The 17,871-nt window shown below is 35.7% G+C and overlaps 2 protein-coding genes across 2 annotated transcripts in view; one reads left to right on the forward strand and one right to left on the reverse strand.

Moving 5' to 3' along the window:
• Positions 1 to 537: 537 nt before the first annotated feature.
• On the reverse strand, positions 538 to 13,209 carry mettl22 (methyltransferase 22, Kin17 lysine). Its single transcript, XM_051886621.1, has 11 exons — positions 13,046 to 13,209; positions 12,559 to 12,700; positions 9,104 to 9,364; positions 8,965 to 9,005; positions 8,741 to 8,885; positions 5,545 to 5,616; positions 3,889 to 3,942; positions 3,518 to 3,598; positions 3,248 to 3,350; positions 1,176 to 1,344; positions 538 to 960 (listed from the first exon to the last, which is right to left on the reverse strand). The coding sequence occupies exons 2-11, from the start codon at positions 12,662 to 12,664 to the stop codon at positions 928 to 930; spliced, it is 1,065 nt and encodes a 354-aa protein (XP_051742581.1). The 5' UTR covers positions 12,665 to 12,700; positions 13,046 to 13,209; the 3' UTR covers positions 538 to 927.
• A 565-nt stretch (positions 13,210 to 13,774) lies between these two features.
• Positions 13,775 to 17,871, forward strand: part of LOC127508554 (transmembrane protein 114) — a 17,168-nt gene continuing 13,071 nt past the window's right edge. Inside the window, exons 1-2 of the mRNA XM_051886629.1 lie at positions 13,775 to 14,347; positions 14,435 to 14,512. Of these exons, the coding sequence (XP_051742589.1) occupies positions 14,170 to 14,347; positions 14,435 to 14,512 (256 nt within the window). The 5' untranslated portion in view covers positions 13,775 to 14,169. The remainder of the gene's footprint in view (positions 14,348 to 14,434; positions 14,513 to 17,871) is intronic.

Genomic DNA, 17,871 nt, shown 5'->3' on the forward strand with positions numbered 1-17,871 from the left:
CCAATTTGTAACCAATGCCAATGCTACGGTCAGAGTGCACACAACATTACAAAAACTACATGTATGTATATATATATATATTTTAAATGCATTTAATTTCATTTGGTTGGGAAGAATATGTACATAAGCTTTAAAGGGAACTTTAAAGGTACTTTAAAAGTATGTTAAATACATTTCAAGTGATTGTATTCAGGCTGTCTCTACCTTTCAACTGTGCTTTGAAACAACACAAACAAACAACAAATGCCAGGTTGATTTATATATTGAATAGCTCTATGAACAACTGGCCAAAGCAGTTAAAACTGGTCAATCCTGACAGATTATCAGATTATGACATTAATTTGTAGTCATCTGCTTTATGAGTCCTTTCCTAACTCTTGCACCTTCTAGTGTTCAGAGAGAGAAATACAACAATAACACTCTGGCACTTTACCTCTGTGTTGATGTATATTTGCATAAAACTAGTAAATGTTTAGTATGTATATTATATATATATATATATATATATACACACACACACAAACACACCAACTAATATGATGTTATGCATATTTTTTAATGCATGCAAGTGCAAATACCTACAAAGAACAACAGTTTAGGTCATAAAAAGGATGCATGGATTCTCTTCAGTCTTAAAATAAAAATTTGCACAGTTTTGGCTTAGGTAATATTACACTGCCTCAATGACAATAAATATGTGTTTGTTTTTAGCATTTCATAAAATATGTCAATAGTATAGTCCCTAAACTCTCCCAATAATCCTTTGAAAAACTTGCCACAAACTAACTCTAAAAATTAGAGCAAATTTGAACTAAGAACTTTGAATTTCACATTTAAGGAAAAAAGGAATTACAAAGACAGATTCATTCTGCAAACATTGTAAATCCTGGTGTTAAAAAATAACTTAAAAACCTGTGGTGTTACATATTAAAGTCTTTCTGCTGTCACCTTCCAAAGTTCCTGCAGAAGAGAGAATCATTAATGAAATACATTTTAACAGTTAATTAGAACACAATTTACTATAAGCATGAACAGCTCCCTCTAAAGGCCCAAATATTCAACTACCATTGTTTTTATTGTGCTTTATAAAAAAAAAAAAAGATAATTGATTGATACTACTGCATATATGATACATATATATATTATAATTATAAATACAGACAAGTGCTTCTCACCAGTTGGTCCACCCTTTCATACTGAAAGAACTGTGGAAAGGAGATCTTCACAGGCTCTACCGTGAAATTCATCTTTCCATCTGTCATCTGCTGTAACTGGTCTAGGCAGTGGCGGAAGTGATCATAAGCTTCACAAGACACGTCCATGTGTCGCAGAGTGAAGTTCAATCTGAATAACGAAAATACAGAAACCATCAAATTAGAACAAGAGGTCAAGGTTTTTCTTGGTTAGCATGACACTGTTAGCCACTGCTGATAAATGCCATAACATTTTATTTAAATGTTAATACTACCCCAATTCCGGAAAAGTTGGGGCGTTTTTTAAATTTGAATAAAATGAAAACTAAAAGACTTTCAAATCACATGAGCCAATATTTTATTCACAATAGAACATAGATAAAATAACAAATGTTTAAACTTAGAAATTTTACAATTTTATGCACAAAATGAGCTCATTTCAAATTTGATTCCTGCTACAGGTCTCAAAATAGTTGGGACGGGGGCAGGTTTACCATGGTATAACAACATCTCTCCTTTTCAAAACAGTTTGAAGACATCTGGGCATCGAGGTTATGAGTTTCTGGAGTTTTGGTGTTGGAATTTGGTCCCATTCTTGCCTGATATAGGTTTCCAGCTGCTGAGGAGTTTGTGGTAATCTTTGATGTATTTTTCTCTATAGGTGAAAGATCTGGACTGCAGGCAGGCCAATTCAGCACCCGGACTCTTCTACGACGAAGCCATGCTGTTGTAATAGCTGCAGTATGTGGTTTTGCATTGTCCTGCTGAAATACACAAGGCCTTCCCTGAAATAGACGTCATCTGGAGGGGAGCATATGTTGCTCTAACACCTTTATGTACCTTTCAGCATTCATAGTGCCTTCCAAAACATGCAAGCTGCCCATACTGTATGCACTTATGCACCCCCATACCATCAGAGATGCTGGCTTTTGAACTGAACGCTGATAACACGCTGGAAGGTCTCCCTCCTCTTTAGCCCGGAGGACACGGCGTCCGTGATTTCCAACAAGAATGTCAAATTTGGACTCGTCTGACTGTAGAACACTTTTCCACTTTGAAACAGTCCATTTTAAATGATCTTTGGCCCACAGGACACGACGGCGCTTCTGGATCATGTTCACACATGGCTTCCTTTTTGCATGATAGAGCTTTAACTGGCATCTGCAGATGGCACGGCGGATTGTGTTTACTGACAGTGGTTTCTGGAAGTATTCCTGGGCCCATTTAGTAATGTCATTGACACAATCATGCTGATGAGTGATGCAGTGTCGTCTGAGGGCCCGAAGACCACGGGCATCCAATAAAGGTCTTTGGCTTTGTCCCTTACGCACAGAGATTTCTCCAGTTTCTCTGAATCTTTTGATGATGTTGTGCACTGTAGATGATGAGATTTGCAAAGCCTTTGCAATTTGATGTTGAGACAAAAGTATTCCACAATCTTTTTACGCACTCTTTCACAGCTCTGCCCATCTTTACTTCTGAGAGACTTTGCCTCTCTAAGACATCCCTTTTATAGCTAATCATGTTACAGACCTGATATCAATTAACTTTATTAGTTGCTAGATGTTCTCCCAGCTGAATCTCTTCAAAATTCCTTGCTTTTTCAGCCATTTGTTGCCCCCGTGTCAACTTTTTTGAGACATGTAGCAGGCATCAAATTTGAAATGAGCTCATTTAGTGGATAAAAGTGTTAAATTTCTGAGTTTAAACATTTGTTATGTTATCTATGTTCTATTGTGAATAAAATATTGGCTCATGTGATTTGAAAGTCTTTTAGTTTTCATTTTATTCAAATTTAAAAAATGTCCCAACTTTTCCGGAATTCGGGTTGTAAAAAAACAAAATCAAGCAACATATATAATATCTCATATTTGATTATATTTACAGTAGATGCTTTTGCTAATATATACAAAATTATTTATTTTATTATTTATGTACTAATTATAAAATTTAATTTATTACAGTTACAATGATGAATATGAAGGCCAACAAATGAGCTACAAGGATACTTGACTTGGCTACTTGGCTGGTGACATGTAATAGGCCATTCTAACCTCTTTTCTATGGAGATGTAGGTTGTGCTGGGGTGCCGCATGTTGCTGGAAAGTCTATATAGCGTTCTGAACAGAGCGTCTGTGAGGTCGTCATCATAACACACTGAAGAGGAAGTACAAAACATCCTTAACAAATAACAAATTATTATCTTTCGGGCTTTCATCATACTCACTGAGAGTGCCTTCAGTTATTCATTCATTATGTTAATACTCTCTACAATTTGTGGTAAGGCATTGTATAATTATATAAAGCACTCCTGGCAAATGTACCATCTGCTGCCATCAAAAATGTGGTATTATCATGTAAGTCTGCTACTTCTGCATCAGTCCAACAGAACTCCAAATCAGCATCTGGGGAGAGATGACATATGAGGTGAAATGAGATGACAACCACATGTTGGCTTTCAATAGTCCTATTTCAGAAGTCAGCATCACTGGTATTATGAGTGTGAGAAAGCCCTGTCTACTGTACTCTGTCAACTGCCCTTAGACGCACTATACTTCCCACTTAGAAATGGATTCTACAGGAGGTGAGGAGACTGCACAGCTCTAATAGATATACTGTAGCTGGTTACAATCTCAAATCTGGCATTGATCTACACCAATTAGCATCTCACACCTGATTCTCCTAGAATTCTTACCTGTGCAGAAATCATCTGCCATCCAGTCCAGCTGCCGCACCCTTATTTCGCTCTCTGTTGGATGTATAGAAGGGAAATCGAGATGAAGGAAAGAAAAATAGCATAAAATTTTCATATTTGTATGAAATACATTTAAAACAATTACACTTGAAGTATTTATGGAAACCAGGAGTGATGGTTTGAATAAAATGGCAGACCAATTTGATTACATCAATGATCTTATGTTTTTACCTGACAGACTTTATCCTTTACACATATGATGATGATGACATTTACACTTGTTTATATATTAAGACCGAGAACATTATGTGAATAAATGAGCTCTTTGAAGCTTTCCAGCATGAAACCGATCTATATAACTTTGCCATATGTGTTGCACAGTGTTACTTGTGCATGGCATCCAGTTAGCTGTATTAGTATTTATTTTTTACCCCTTTAGACTTTATAGCCTCCCCCCCCCCCTTGTATATTTAAATATGCAAATGTTATTTCATGATAATTAATGTATTGTATTTATTGTATTGATAATTAATTAACTGTATTGTCTGAAACATCAACCGTAAACTAAATTCATGACTTTTCAAAACAACCAGAAGTTAAATGTCATTTTCTGCAATAAAACATTAATTTTTTAGTGCAGTCGTGGCCTAATGGTTAGAGAGTCAGACTGGTAACCCAAAGCTTGCGGGTTCAATTCTCAATACTGGCAGGAAATGACTGACGTGTCCTTGAGCAAGGCACCTAACCCCCATTCGCTGATGTGTGTGTCCATGGTTTGTGTGTGTGTGTTCACTACTGACTACTCTTAATGTGTGTGCACTAACTTGGATGGGTTAAAGGTGCAGTAAGCAATTTCTGAGAATTGCTGTTGATATTTGAAAACATGCCCCTACCCAAAAGGATCACACCCCTAACTTGATAGCCCCACCCCCAAATTCGCAAACATACTATGCATAGGCACCTCCTCCCTCATGAGTAGACACGCCCCTTATTGCTGATTGGCTACAAGTGTGTTGTGGTGCTTGGTCCGATCCACTTTCAACAGTGTTTCTCAGAAATCGCTTACTGCACCTTTAAATGCAGAGGACAAATTCTGAGTATGGCTTACCATAGCTACTTGGCCTTCACATGACACATTCATTTTCATTTTATGACTTACAGCTAGAAGCACCAAGTGCGTACTTTACATCCCAAGTGAAGTAAGACCTTCTGAATGGATAGTGCAAACCTACACAGAATATCTTAAAGACTACAGTAGAAACTATCAAGGACACCCTAGCAACCTTTCGCAAGGTTAAGCAACACTCTTGATTTCTTCAGAAAAATGTAAAAATCTACTTTTACCTTATTACCTTTGGTTAAAGACTTTGGTTATAGCCCTGATCAAGCACATAAATCTGAAATGAACTAAAGAAATCATTTTCATAGGAACCATTATTTTTTACAAGCTTCTTTCACAGTCCTGCTGTGTCAAACTGTATTTCTCTAAAGAACTGGCTTGTTTACACAATTACAGAGGCACAAAACCAAGGAGCACATGGCACAGGTACTCTGCCAGAGGAAGTACTCCTTCCTAATGACACACATTATCAACATGAAAAGCTGTCGTTAATGAGAGAACACTGCATGAAATCCTGACATGGTGTTAATGTTTACCTTGGGGTTCAAAGTGCTGCTTGTTGAAAGTCACATTTCTCTGACACATGCTCAGAAGGTCTTTACCAACATCTGCAAATCACAAAGAGGTTTTCATTAGTGAGCTAAGGGTGAAAAAGCCTTCATCCATCAAAACAAGCTCTTTATCTTCGGAAGCCAATCACAAAGCTAAAATGTTTTAAAATGAACTGACTAATTCACACATTGATGCAGTTTAAAAGACTACTAAAAAGAAAGAGATGACACTATTATACTAAATGGGACTGAAAAAGGAGAAAACAAATTAGTTTCTTGTTATATAATGATAGTTACATTATATAACACTGACATGCTAATGTGTTCAAGTACTATTGGTGTAAAATTAAAGAGATAAAATGAAAGGTTTACTAAAGTTCATTAGTCAATGTGTGGACATGGCCATGGGCAACCTGACCCATCATGTTTAAAAAGTCCTAAACTTCGATAAGACCTTAGTTTACCAAGACTAGCATTTGGGGATTTTGGTGGAAGTGAATTCTCCATAACTATACTTTTGTGTTTACGTCACTTACGTTTCTATTTAGCAGCCAATAGGGATGCACAATATACAGGTTACATATCAGTTATCAGACAATATAAATATATATATATTTTTTTTTACATTTGGTCAGCTAGTAATTTCCACAATAACATCTACAATGTGCCCTGCAGTCTTGGCCCTCTATAAGAAGACTCTTTGAAGATAATACTGTTGTTTATTGTCTACACCAAGCTGACGGATTAAAACGATGGCTCTATCTACTTCAATGGGTCTGGGAACATAAATCCATACAGGCAGACAGGGCTCTAGTAAGTGACCTTCTTTACAAAGACACCTGGTTGTATTAATTACAAAGACTTACAGAAAAAAATCAAATGAATGAAATGGCAGCAATCATCAGAAAAAAAAGCAACAACATAGCAATAACTGCTTTCACACCACTGCCAAAAGTTTTTTGGGGGATTTTCTTGCCAATAAATGGATGTCCATTGTAAGAATGCTATTAAACCATCCTTTGACAAAGCTGGATTTTTCAGTGTTCATGAGCATGCAAAAAAATATTTATTTTAAAACTGTCCATATTAATGTGTTAACCATTTGCAATTATGGAATTTTCAAAATAAAAATTATTAATTTTGTTGTTGTTTTTTAAAATATCACAAAAATACACTACCATTCAAAAGTTTGGGTTTGGTAATATTTTTAAAATGTTTTTGAAATGAGTCTTTTATTCTCACCAAGGCTGCATGTATTTGATAAAAAAATAAAAATAAAAATAAATAAATAAAAAACAGTAATATTGTGAAATATTGTTACAATTTAAAGTAACAGTTGTCTATTTGAATAAATTTTAAAATGTAATTTATTCCTGTTAATCAGTCTAATATTCAGACTTGATGCTCAAGAAATATTTCTTGTTAGTTCAAAAGAACAGCAAAAAAAAATAAAAAATCTTTTGTCTCTTCTGTTGATTATTGTAATCCTACTATTCTGGACACTATTGGTCTGTGTATATACAGTTAATAGTTGTCTTATTGATGGCTGTGTTCCATTCTGTTTTAAACATGCAGTGATACAGCCAGTGCTTAAAAAGGCTAATCTGGACCCATTAGTTACTAATTATCATCCCATTTCAAAACGTTCTTTTTTTTTTTTTTTTTTCCCTAAGGTACTGAAGGTTTTTTTTTATTTTTTTTTTATCAACTCTCCTCCTTTTTGAAGAAAAATTAAATATTAGAGAGGTTTCAGTCTGGTTTTGGAGGACAGTATAGTACAGAATCTGCTCTTTTCAAAGTGTTGAATGATCTGTTACTAAGTATTGATTCGGGTGTCATTCTGGTTCTTTTGGACCTTAGTGGATCCTTCAACACAATTGATCATTCAATTCATTTGAAATGTCTTGAGCAGTATGTTGGAATTAGAGGATTAGCTTTAAATTGGTTTTCATCCTATCTTAAGGGAAGAGCTTTTTCAGTAGCTTTTGAAAACCTTCTCCTCCTTTTCTGCAGATTGTACATGTGATGTGCTGCAGGGTTCTATTCTAGGCCCCGTTTTATTCTCCCTGTATCTGATTTCATTATCCAAATTTTTTTTGCAAACATCAGATTTCATATCATTGTTATGCAGATGATATTTAGCTTTACTTTTCACTAAAATCAGACATTTCCTCCAGTTATTGTTCGACTGTTTAAGCAATGTTAAATGCTGGATGGCAGAAAATTTTCTTCAACTGAACGACTCTAAAACTGAAGTGTTTGTTTTTGGTCCATCTGAACGTCCAAATATTCATTTCAAAGGCTCAAGTTCTCAAGTAAGAGTGATTTTTGACTCAACACTCAAATTTGATAAACAAATTAAATTCAGTTGTTAAATCAGCATTTTTTTTCAGCAAAATTAAATCTTTCAAAATTAAATCATTCAAGTACTTAGAAACGGTTATTCATGCATTTAACTATTGCAATTCATTCAATTTAGGGGTTTCTCAATCTTGTCTTTCTTGCCTCCAGTTGGCCCAAAATGCTGCAGCCAGACTTTTAAAGGTACTAGAGGGAAGTATCACATCTGTATTAGCTAGTTTGCATTAACTGGATTCAATACTCAACAGGAGCCAAATACTTTATTGTTTGTTTAGTTCTTCAGTCCTTGAATGGTTCGGCACCACACTATTTATCTGATCTTCTTTCTTACCATCAGATCAATAGGTCTTTCAGGTCATCTAATACCCTATTGCTGTCTGTATTTAGACACATATCTTTTTAAGTTATCTTATGAGATAGATTAACAAGTTCTGGCACTGCTGAGGTCATAATGTAGGGACTGATTGTATTTGATTGTCTTGTTTTGTGTTATATGTTTTTATTGCTATTACTCTAATTTTCTTGCTTGTGCAGCACTTTGTTCGGCCCTGCCATTATGAAATGAGCTATAGAAATAAACTAAACTTGATGAAAAAAAGTAATTTGTTTATAAAAAAAAAAAATTCTAACTGACCCTAAACCTTTATAACAGTAATGTATATTTGTTTATTTATCAGTTTTTATACATGAAAATATGTAACAGCCTTTAGCAAGGGAATTATCAGCATGTACAATCCCTGATCTATTATTCTCTACATTTGCCTCGTTTAAAAAGCACTTTTTTATTTAAATTACTTAAACAACTCAATTACATCACCACCTGTGCAGTACACCGTTTTGGCCACCATTGCCATGACAATGCTGGTCAGTCCTGTTCCAGCTCCAAGCTCAAGGACAGTGGCGCCTTTGAACATGCTTCCTTGTGCCAGGATGAAATCAGCCAATAGGAAAGCACCACGCCAGATCTGCAATGAGAAATGACAACTTCGAACAGTGCAGAAGAGTAGACATAATGCATTATTACCCATTCGCCACTGTCCTCACCTGTTTTCCTACATCCTCCAGAGGCGTCGCCATAGTATGCTCTGTTTATAACACAATTAAAGAGATGCAATGTGTATAAAATCATTTAATGTGACAAAACAACCCATTAAATAACACAAATCTCTAATGCAACCCTCACCAATCTTAATGATGTCACAGGCACCATCCTCCTCCTCAGAATCTTCATCCTGGTCGGTCAGCGTCACTGCAGATTGACTGAGGATGATAGGACATACTGGATCCCTGTTACAGGTGGTGCATCTGGGCCTCCTCACCACATCCAGGTCCCCATCTTCATCCCGAGGAACATTTGATGCATCAGAGTTCTCATGGACAGGTGAATCACTACTTGAGTCCTTCTCATCGTAATCCCGCAAAATCCTGATTTTCGAAGTGAAGACTAGACATACAGATGCAAATCCATGGTTAGATAATATACAAAAGGTTTGAACTCACTGATATAACTGGCTTAGAACAGTCACACCAGCCTCAGCTGCTGCAGACTCAAAGATCTTGAGTCAGCTATGATGAGCTAATGAACTCTGGCTGTGGCAGACAGAATGACAGGCATTTTTGCACTGAACAGATTTCTGCCTTTTCTGTAGTGGTAATAACCATACATGAGTCTGTCTGATGCCATTTGACTGGAACATCGATCCAGTTTCTAAGAAAAGAGTCTCTACATCATTTAGACTGTTTTAGTAGCAAAAAAGAAAAGAAAAAGGCACCTGAAAAACAACAACTAACATATAGGTCCATTTATAATGTTAGTCAAGATTTCTTGAAACCAAACTGACATAATTATATTTTACAAAACCATTGTTTGGCCTTTAAAATTTTTTTTTTTTTTTTTTTTTTTTTTGACTATTGTAAATTTAAAGGTTTATTTTGTTTATACGTTACCTTTTCAAAAGTTTGAGGTCAGTAAGATTTTTTAATGTTTTTGAAAGAAGTCTCTTATGCTCACCAAGACTTATTTTATTTGATGGAAAATACAGTAAAAATAATAATATTTTGAAATATTAGTAACTTAAAATAACTTTTCTATTTTAATATGTAATTTAAAAATATAATTTATTTCTGTGTTGGCAAAGCTGAATTTTCAGCATCATTACTCCAGTCTTCAGTGTCACATGATCCTTCAGAAATCATTCTAATATGATGATTTGATGCTTAAGAAAAATTTCACATTATCAATGTTAAAAACAGAAATCAGTAGATTTTTAAAAACAATGTAAAAAGTCTTTACTATTACTTTTGATCAATTTAATGCATCACTTCTTAATAAAGGTATTCATTTATTAAAAAAACATTCTTACTGATCCCAAACTTTTGGTTGTGTATGCATAATTATATTATTATTTCATTTATTATCTGTATTTAGTAGGTGTTTAACAATATAGTGTCACAATATATCGTAATACAAAACTGCAACAATATGTATCATGTATAGTTCACCCAAAATTAAAATTACTGTTTGAGAAAAATCCAAGTTTACAGAGTTTTAGTGTCATTACTACTACACTAAACTACTATATTTAATGTTGAATATAATGTATAATAATGGGGGGATATTTGTGGGTCCTGACAATGCCAAATGTCTTATGTTACCAGTAAAAAAGTGGTCTACATTATTTTAAATATTTCTAGTTAATGACCGAGCGCAAGCATATTCAGAATCGTGAATATTTTTATTCTGGTATCAACATTGTCCTGTGCATTGGGTTACCAGCACCAAGTCCAAGCCTATTCATTTCCACCCCCAGTGTAATACCAAATTTAGCATTTTAGTTAATTTTTTTGTTATCCTTTTACCATATGTCTTGAAGCATTGCAATAATATCGTATTGTGAGTTCAGTATCGTGATATGCATCGAATCGTGACATGAGGGTATCATTACACCCCTAGTATTTAGCATTGTTTTTCCCTGCTGTTCACAGTTAGAACTGACCTGCAACTCATTTTTGGGTTTGCGACCCTATAGTTGAACCACATTAATTCAAAGAATACTGCATCCAAATGTACTCCAAAACAGATAACTTGGAAAACATGACAACAAAACAACAAAAGCATGGACAGATAAAAGGGGTCTAGAGTAGAAATATTAGGCATGGGCTTGGACCAATGACAAAATGTGGAGTTCAAGACTGAAACTTTGGATGGGAAAGAGTGAAGCTTAAAAATCTGGATTATTTTTAATTACCGGCAATGTACTATGTTAAAAAGTGAGATTGATAGAAAAATTATGGGAACAGAACTTTGCAACTAAAGTTTAAAATGGAGTTTTCTGGCTAATGGAGTCCGCACAGCATGCATCTTATTATTTAAGAGCAGAACCGTAAGGTTCGGTTTTACAGTGTCAGCTCCAGTCTAGCGTTGTAAAGGTCACCTCATCTCTGCTGTTCGAAATCAAGTTCTTTTGTTTTTCTAAGAATAAGGATAGGTTGTGTTTGGTATAATTTCCACTTCATTTGAGCCTAGCTGCTCAGGTGAGGATAATGAATCACACCCTATGCAACTGCACTCATGGTCACATCAGGGGTTTAAAGGCCAGAATAGGCCACCCAGCAATGCTGTCCATTTCGCAGTATTGATTTTCTTTTTTCTTTGTGGGGGGGGGAGGGGGGACAGAAAAGAAAAGAACCTTGCGGTGATAAATGTTGTGTGCCCTGGCATTATCAACCCAGAAAAAAAAACAACAACTTTGCCATAACACTGGAACAAATTGATTATTGTTCAAAATGGCCACATAAGAAAACCCTACTGTATGGTTATGCGTGTGTGTGTGTGCTGTATGTGTGTGATTATAAATCTGAATTAAGTTCATAGGCTAATAACTTTCTAAAGGTATTAGAGTTGCACGATTAATCGTTAAAAGATCGTTGTGATCTCGATTCAAACACCCATGCAATCTCTCACATTTTGAAAGTAACATGGGGCTTCAAATAAAGATTGTGTCGATTACATGGTTACGCTATCAGGTGGCGACAACGCCAAATTTTTGATTTCGTTAATATTTTTTATGTAGACAGACAAACATAAATAGTGATGAAAGCCAAAATATTAAATGTCACAGATGTATATTTACTGTCTGTTCATAATCGTGGGAGAATCGCAATCTCTGTTTGAAACAAAAAAAAAATAATTTGATTCTCGATTTATCCAGAATCGTGCATCTCTACATTGCATACAGGGAATGGTTAACAGTCAGTACTTAAAGCACACATGGAAAACCAAATGGACAAGGACCAAGGCTATGAACACAAAAGATTACAGGTTATTATAAACTCTCATACGTGAAATACAGAGCACTGCTATTAAATTGTCATTTGTAATCATGCCAAAGTAGTGATGGAAAAAAAAAAACAGAAAGAAAAGCAAGAAATAGCAAGAATGAAAAACGAAACGTGGTGTAAAGATAATAGCCATGTTCAGATTACCATACTAACATGCACCTAAATATGCAGTATTTAGTATGTATACTGTGCACAGAAAAATCAATCATTATATTATACTGATTTGGTCTTCATAAATCATAACTGGATCTTTATAAAATATATAGCTGTCTTTTAATGTCTCCCAGCTCTCCTTACCTGGCTGTCCTACGCCGTTGAGTCTCTTCATGAGATGGCAAGCGTTTGGTAACAGCAGGTGCACATCAGACAGAACAGTGTCACTTCTAAATGTAACTTGGTCCATGACCACCCCTGCATAGCACTCTATCAAGGAGGAGCTCTGAGGAACAGGGCAATTTCATTCAAATACCTCATCATCCTTCCTACATGCACTTAGAGAGAATATGATAAGTCTGCATTTCTACATGAATGGAAAACTATTTTAAGACAGAGCTACTCTAAAGGCAAGAAGCAAGTGGTCTGGTGAAGGTTTCAGACCACTTGAGACTTTTGAGTTTATAGAGCTTTTTGTTTGAGCTCGACTGAAAGCGATTATTCTTGTCCAAGTAGAAATATCTCAAAGTGGGCGTGACCATGCGCTCAATTCTCTCACTTTCTTTATGACCGTTCCCTTTAAAATGTTTTGGTTAACCGGGAAGCTAAACAGAGAGTAGTTGATATTTACCGAGTAGTTGACGAGGAGTTTACATATTTTGTAGTGAAGTCAAGTGCATTAGATCATACCAAACTATGAGCGTAATATGATGAGATATCTTAGATAAAGGTTATATAGCAGCTTACGAAAAGTTAGACTGGCATGAGTGTTACATTAAAAGCAGACCGTGTGTGTAAAACCGTTCTGAAAACAGTTCCACAGGTTTGAATTGAATTCAATTACTGAATGACTTCATATGTCAGTTTCATTTGTATTAATATTGTATTATTATGTGGCACATTTACAGGAAGATTTATTTTATTATCAAATGTTTTTACAATGTTTGTTTTTATGTTAGTTATTAGCTATAATAATTAATTATTATTGATTATATTGATATACGTATTACTATAATAATATTTGTTATTGATAGAATTAGTATTATTATTATAAATTAATGATAAAATACTTAGGGTTTGACTGCAAATAGCCTATGACCATATAGCCTAATTCAATTTCATTTTTATTAGGCCTAATAGCCTATTATTTGGCACATTTATAAACAAAACGATTTGTATTAGGCCTACTAACAAATGGTTTTACGTTGTATTTTATTATATTATTTATTTATTAAAATAATTAATAAAACGAATGTTTTTTGTTGTTGTTTTTTTGATTGGTTAATTAAAATATAATATTTCGTCAATGGAGATTTTTCATCGTAGAGGAACAGAAACCTGTGATGGGGTGATCTGAAAGACTGTTTACCAATCAAATAAATTCAGAGATCCCTGTAGTAATAATCTGACACAAACAAACAAAGGTTTGCATAGGCTTACTAATGAGATAGGGGAGATTATTGCAATTATGTCTGTAACTAATCAGGTTTGCGTTTTTTTTTTTTTTAGTCACCAGCGATATTTATTTATCTGTGCCACAGTTCATAGTCAATCAAAGAGAGAGCGAGCGCGCGCATCTGAAAGTGGACCATACTGCCCTCTTGCTGTACAATCACCCTACAGTTGCTGTTAATGGATAAACAGCTCAGCATCCAGCGAGGGGCTTCCAGATGGGCAGCGCTGAGGGAAAGGAACACACTCAAGGTAGCGAGGAAGGAGGAGTTTCTCTTCAAGCACTAGCTGGATTCAGACAAAATGAAAGTCACTTTCACAGGTTTGGCCAGTTTTGTGGCCACCTTTGGTGTCCTCAGCTTTGTAGGTCTCGTTCTGGCAATTGGAACCGATTTTTGGTACATCATTGACACTTCTAAGAGAGAAAACAGCTCATCTGTGTCTCTGAGCTCACATTCTGGACTGTGGCGGACTTGTAACTGTAAGTCACATTACATGTTTGTGTTTGACATTCTGTTTGTGATTTTTAGGTTTTCATGTGGATGGATGAAGTTATTCTCTCTTACAGTTCATAACCAGTGCTGGCCATTTATGAATCCTTTTGGAGCAGGAAGAAACTTGTCAGATTCACAAAGGCAGATACTAAGTAAGATCTGTGTGTCATCATATCCTCGTATCATGCTCATAACTCATGATCTTGTATGTGTTACTGATAAGCTTCACTCAGCAGACAAAACGAAATTCTTAAAATTATTAGGCTATCTTTAATGTTTCAGATATGCTTTCTACGCTTGTTGTGGAAGTATGTGGTCTATTTAATCAAAAACTCATTGTCTTGGCTTTGTACTGAGACTGTATATGTTATATATGTTTGCTGTTTAATTGCTCATTTACAAGGATTTGATAAAGTACCTGACATAAAATAAAAATATAGATTCCATTAGCCTAATTGTTGTCTATAATAATAAAACGCATCTTACCTGAACTTATATTTAACAGAAAGCCTATGAAGAAAAAAAAAAAAAAAAGCATTATTTTTTTATATGCCATTTCACATAATTTTAAGTTATTGTTCCTAATTGTTTTTAGTTTTTGTAACATGAACTATTGTCATTCAAGCAGGATTGTATAGTTTGATGTATCTCCGTAGAACAAACAGGAAAACACTTTAATTTAATAAAACAACTGGCAGAGGGGGAAACTTGACATATCAACAGGAAGCCACACAGATACAGCTTATTATCTGTTAACACTACAGAAACACTGTCACAGTATAAAGCCTTATACTTTAATCTCAAGATATTGTGGCAATATTGCAATATACAACATTGCATTTTATAATATTTTCATATTTTTTGTTTTGTTTTCCCCCTGGTTTAATGTTTTTAAATGAAATTCAACATTCAAAGTTTAACAAGTAATTTTGAACACATCTATGATTGTTGCAAATGGGCTGCACACTACAGAATAGAAACTATTAGTGTGAACATTTGCCGCACGCAGTTAGAAGCACAGATATATTTAAAGGGGACTTGTAATGCCCCTTTTACAAGATGTAATATAAGACTCTGGTGTCCCCAGAATGTGTCTGTGAAGTTTCAGCTCAAAATACCCTACAGATCATTTATTATAGCTTGTCCAATTTGCCCCTATTTAGGTGAGAGCAAAAACACGCCGTTTTTGTGTGTGTCCCTTTAAATGCAAATGAGCTGCAGCTCCCGGCTCACTTTCCAAAAGAGGGTGGAGCTTTAACAGCTCACGCTTTGGTTGCTCAACAACAACAAAGCTGGAGAATCTCACACGCAGCCAAAATGACGATTGTCAGTAACGGTATTCAGCCTTAAAGGGATAGTTCACCCAAAAATGAAAATTTGATGTTTATCTGCTTACCCCCAGGGCATCCAAGATGTAGGTGACTGTTTCTTCAGTAGAACACAAATGATGATTTTTAACTCCAACCGTTGCGGTCTGTCAGTCTTATAATGCTTGTCAATGGGAACACCATCTATAAGAGTCAAAAAAACATGCACAAACAAATCCAAATTAAACCCTGCGGCTCATGACGACACATTGATGTCCTACGACACAAAACGATCGGTTTGTGTGAGAAACCAAACAGTATTTATATCATTTTTTACCTCTAATACACCACTATGTCCAACTGCCTTGAGCATCCGGTGTGTGAGGTCTGAAGGCGCTGTGACAACGGAAGTGATCTCTCGCACTCATTGACATATAAGCGTGAGACATCACTTCCGTCATCAGAACGCGTTTTCAGACCTCACACACCGGATGCTCAAGGCAGTTGGACATAGTGATGTATTAGAGATAAAAATGATATAAATACTGTTCGGTTTCTCGCACAAACCGATCATTTCGTGTCTTAGGACATCAATGTGTCGTCACGAGCCGCAGGGTTTAATTTGGATTTGTCTGTGCATGTTTTTTTGACTCTTATAGATGGAGTTACCATTGATATGCATTATACAACTGACAGACCGCAACGGTTGGAGTTAAAAATCATCATTTGTGTTCTACTGAAGAAACAAAGTCACCTACATCTTGGATGCCCTGGGGGTAAGCAGATAAACATCAAATTTTCATTTTTGGGTGAACTATCCCTTTAAGGCCCTTTCACACTGAACGCCAAATTCGTCGCAAATTTTCGCCCCGATGACGCTCTTGAATCTAAACAATAGATCTCTATGGAGCCTTTCACACTGGGTGTGAACATTCACGGCGAGAAAAAGCGAGGATTTTTTTTCGACCTGTGTGTCGATTTTTATTCCCCGTCGCTCTGCGATGAAACGGGCCGTTCAATTAGATTTGAGCTTTAGATCATGTGCCCGGAGCAGCTGCTGTTGCAGAGAAGGGCGAGAGTGGTGGCGCTGTTTTGACAACTAGTGTAAACAAACACCGAAGAGGAGTATCCAGGAGGAGATCATTGGCGTCTGAGAACAGATTTATTCTCATGTGCTCACATCTATTCATTTTCCACTGAATTATGTGATCACAGTCCATTTTCTTCCATGTGCACGAGTGTTATGATTATGAGAGCGCGCTTTGGATCTGTCAATCATGTAATCATATCTCCTGCTCTTCCGTATATAAAAACTGAGAGAAACATTTTTCTACAGATGAAATATGAAGACAGATATGATTGTGACGATATGTTTTCTGTGTGTTTTTTTATGCAGCTCATGTTATTTATAAAACAATAAAGGATGTTTATGACAAATGATAAGCAGATTTAGCATTCAAGCCAATATAAAACATACAAAGAATGCATGTCTGCCCATTATCGAATCAAAACCCACTTTAGATCATAATCCGAGGTTATTACAATAACTCGATGATGGTTTAAAGTGCGTTTTGAAATGTAGCTTAATGCTAATTGTACCTCCAATTATATTTTAAGATGTATTCCTGTAAGCATTAGATAGTTTGTGTTTCTAATGTAGTACCAAACTTTATTTATCTTAATTTAACGCTGTATATTATGCAGCAAGAGATGTTAAAGCCATATACGAGATACATGCATGAGAACAAATGCATTGTTGGCCGGCGCCACCTAGTGTGCAGGCGTGATTTAGCAGAAGACGATCAGTCGTTTCGCGTTCGGTGTGAAAGGGCCTTTACATTGTTCAAACCAGAGTCGGACACTGATGGAGAGACTCAGGAAGAAGTTACAACTTTTAGAATGCGTCTGGACATTTCTGAACGGTTAGTGGATAAATGTATGTAGTTGCTGTGGAGTTGATTCAACTCATCGACTAGCATGTGCCGTCATGTTAATCTATGTGTAAATCCAGCGTTGAATTGACCCTCATTTGTGAAGCAGTCCGGCGTTAAATGACGGCATGACAACAACACTCTACTACAACAACTCTTCCTCTTCTCTAAAGCAGCCCAAAATGGCTTTTGTTGTGTGTTCTCGGGGCAAGGTTTATGTAAATTTTAGGGTTAGTGACATCACTTACCCTAAAATTTACATAAACCTTGCCC

The sequence above is a fragment of the Ctenopharyngodon idella genome, chromosome 3, assembly GCF_019924925.1.
Source record: "Ctenopharyngodon idella isolate HZGC_01 chromosome 3, HZGC01, whole genome shotgun sequence".
NCBI classification, from domain to species: domain Eukaryota; kingdom Metazoa; phylum Chordata; class Actinopteri; order Cypriniformes; family Xenocyprididae; genus Ctenopharyngodon; species Ctenopharyngodon idella.

Excerpts from the sequence above, each read along its gene's own strand:
- mettl22 (XM_051886621.1), bottom strand. The coding sequence starts at position 12,664 with ATGGACCAAGTTACATTTAGAAGTGACACTGTTCTGTCTGATGTGCAC. Across the intron at positions 3,943-5,544 it reads GCAGCACTTTGAACCCCAAG|AGAGCGAAATAAGGGTGCGG; the intron begins GTAAACATTAAC and ends TACATCCAACAG. Across the intron at positions 3,351-3,517 it reads ATTTTTGATGGCAGCAGATG|TGTGTTATGATGACGACCTC; the intron begins GTACATTTGCCA and ends CTTCCTCTTCAG.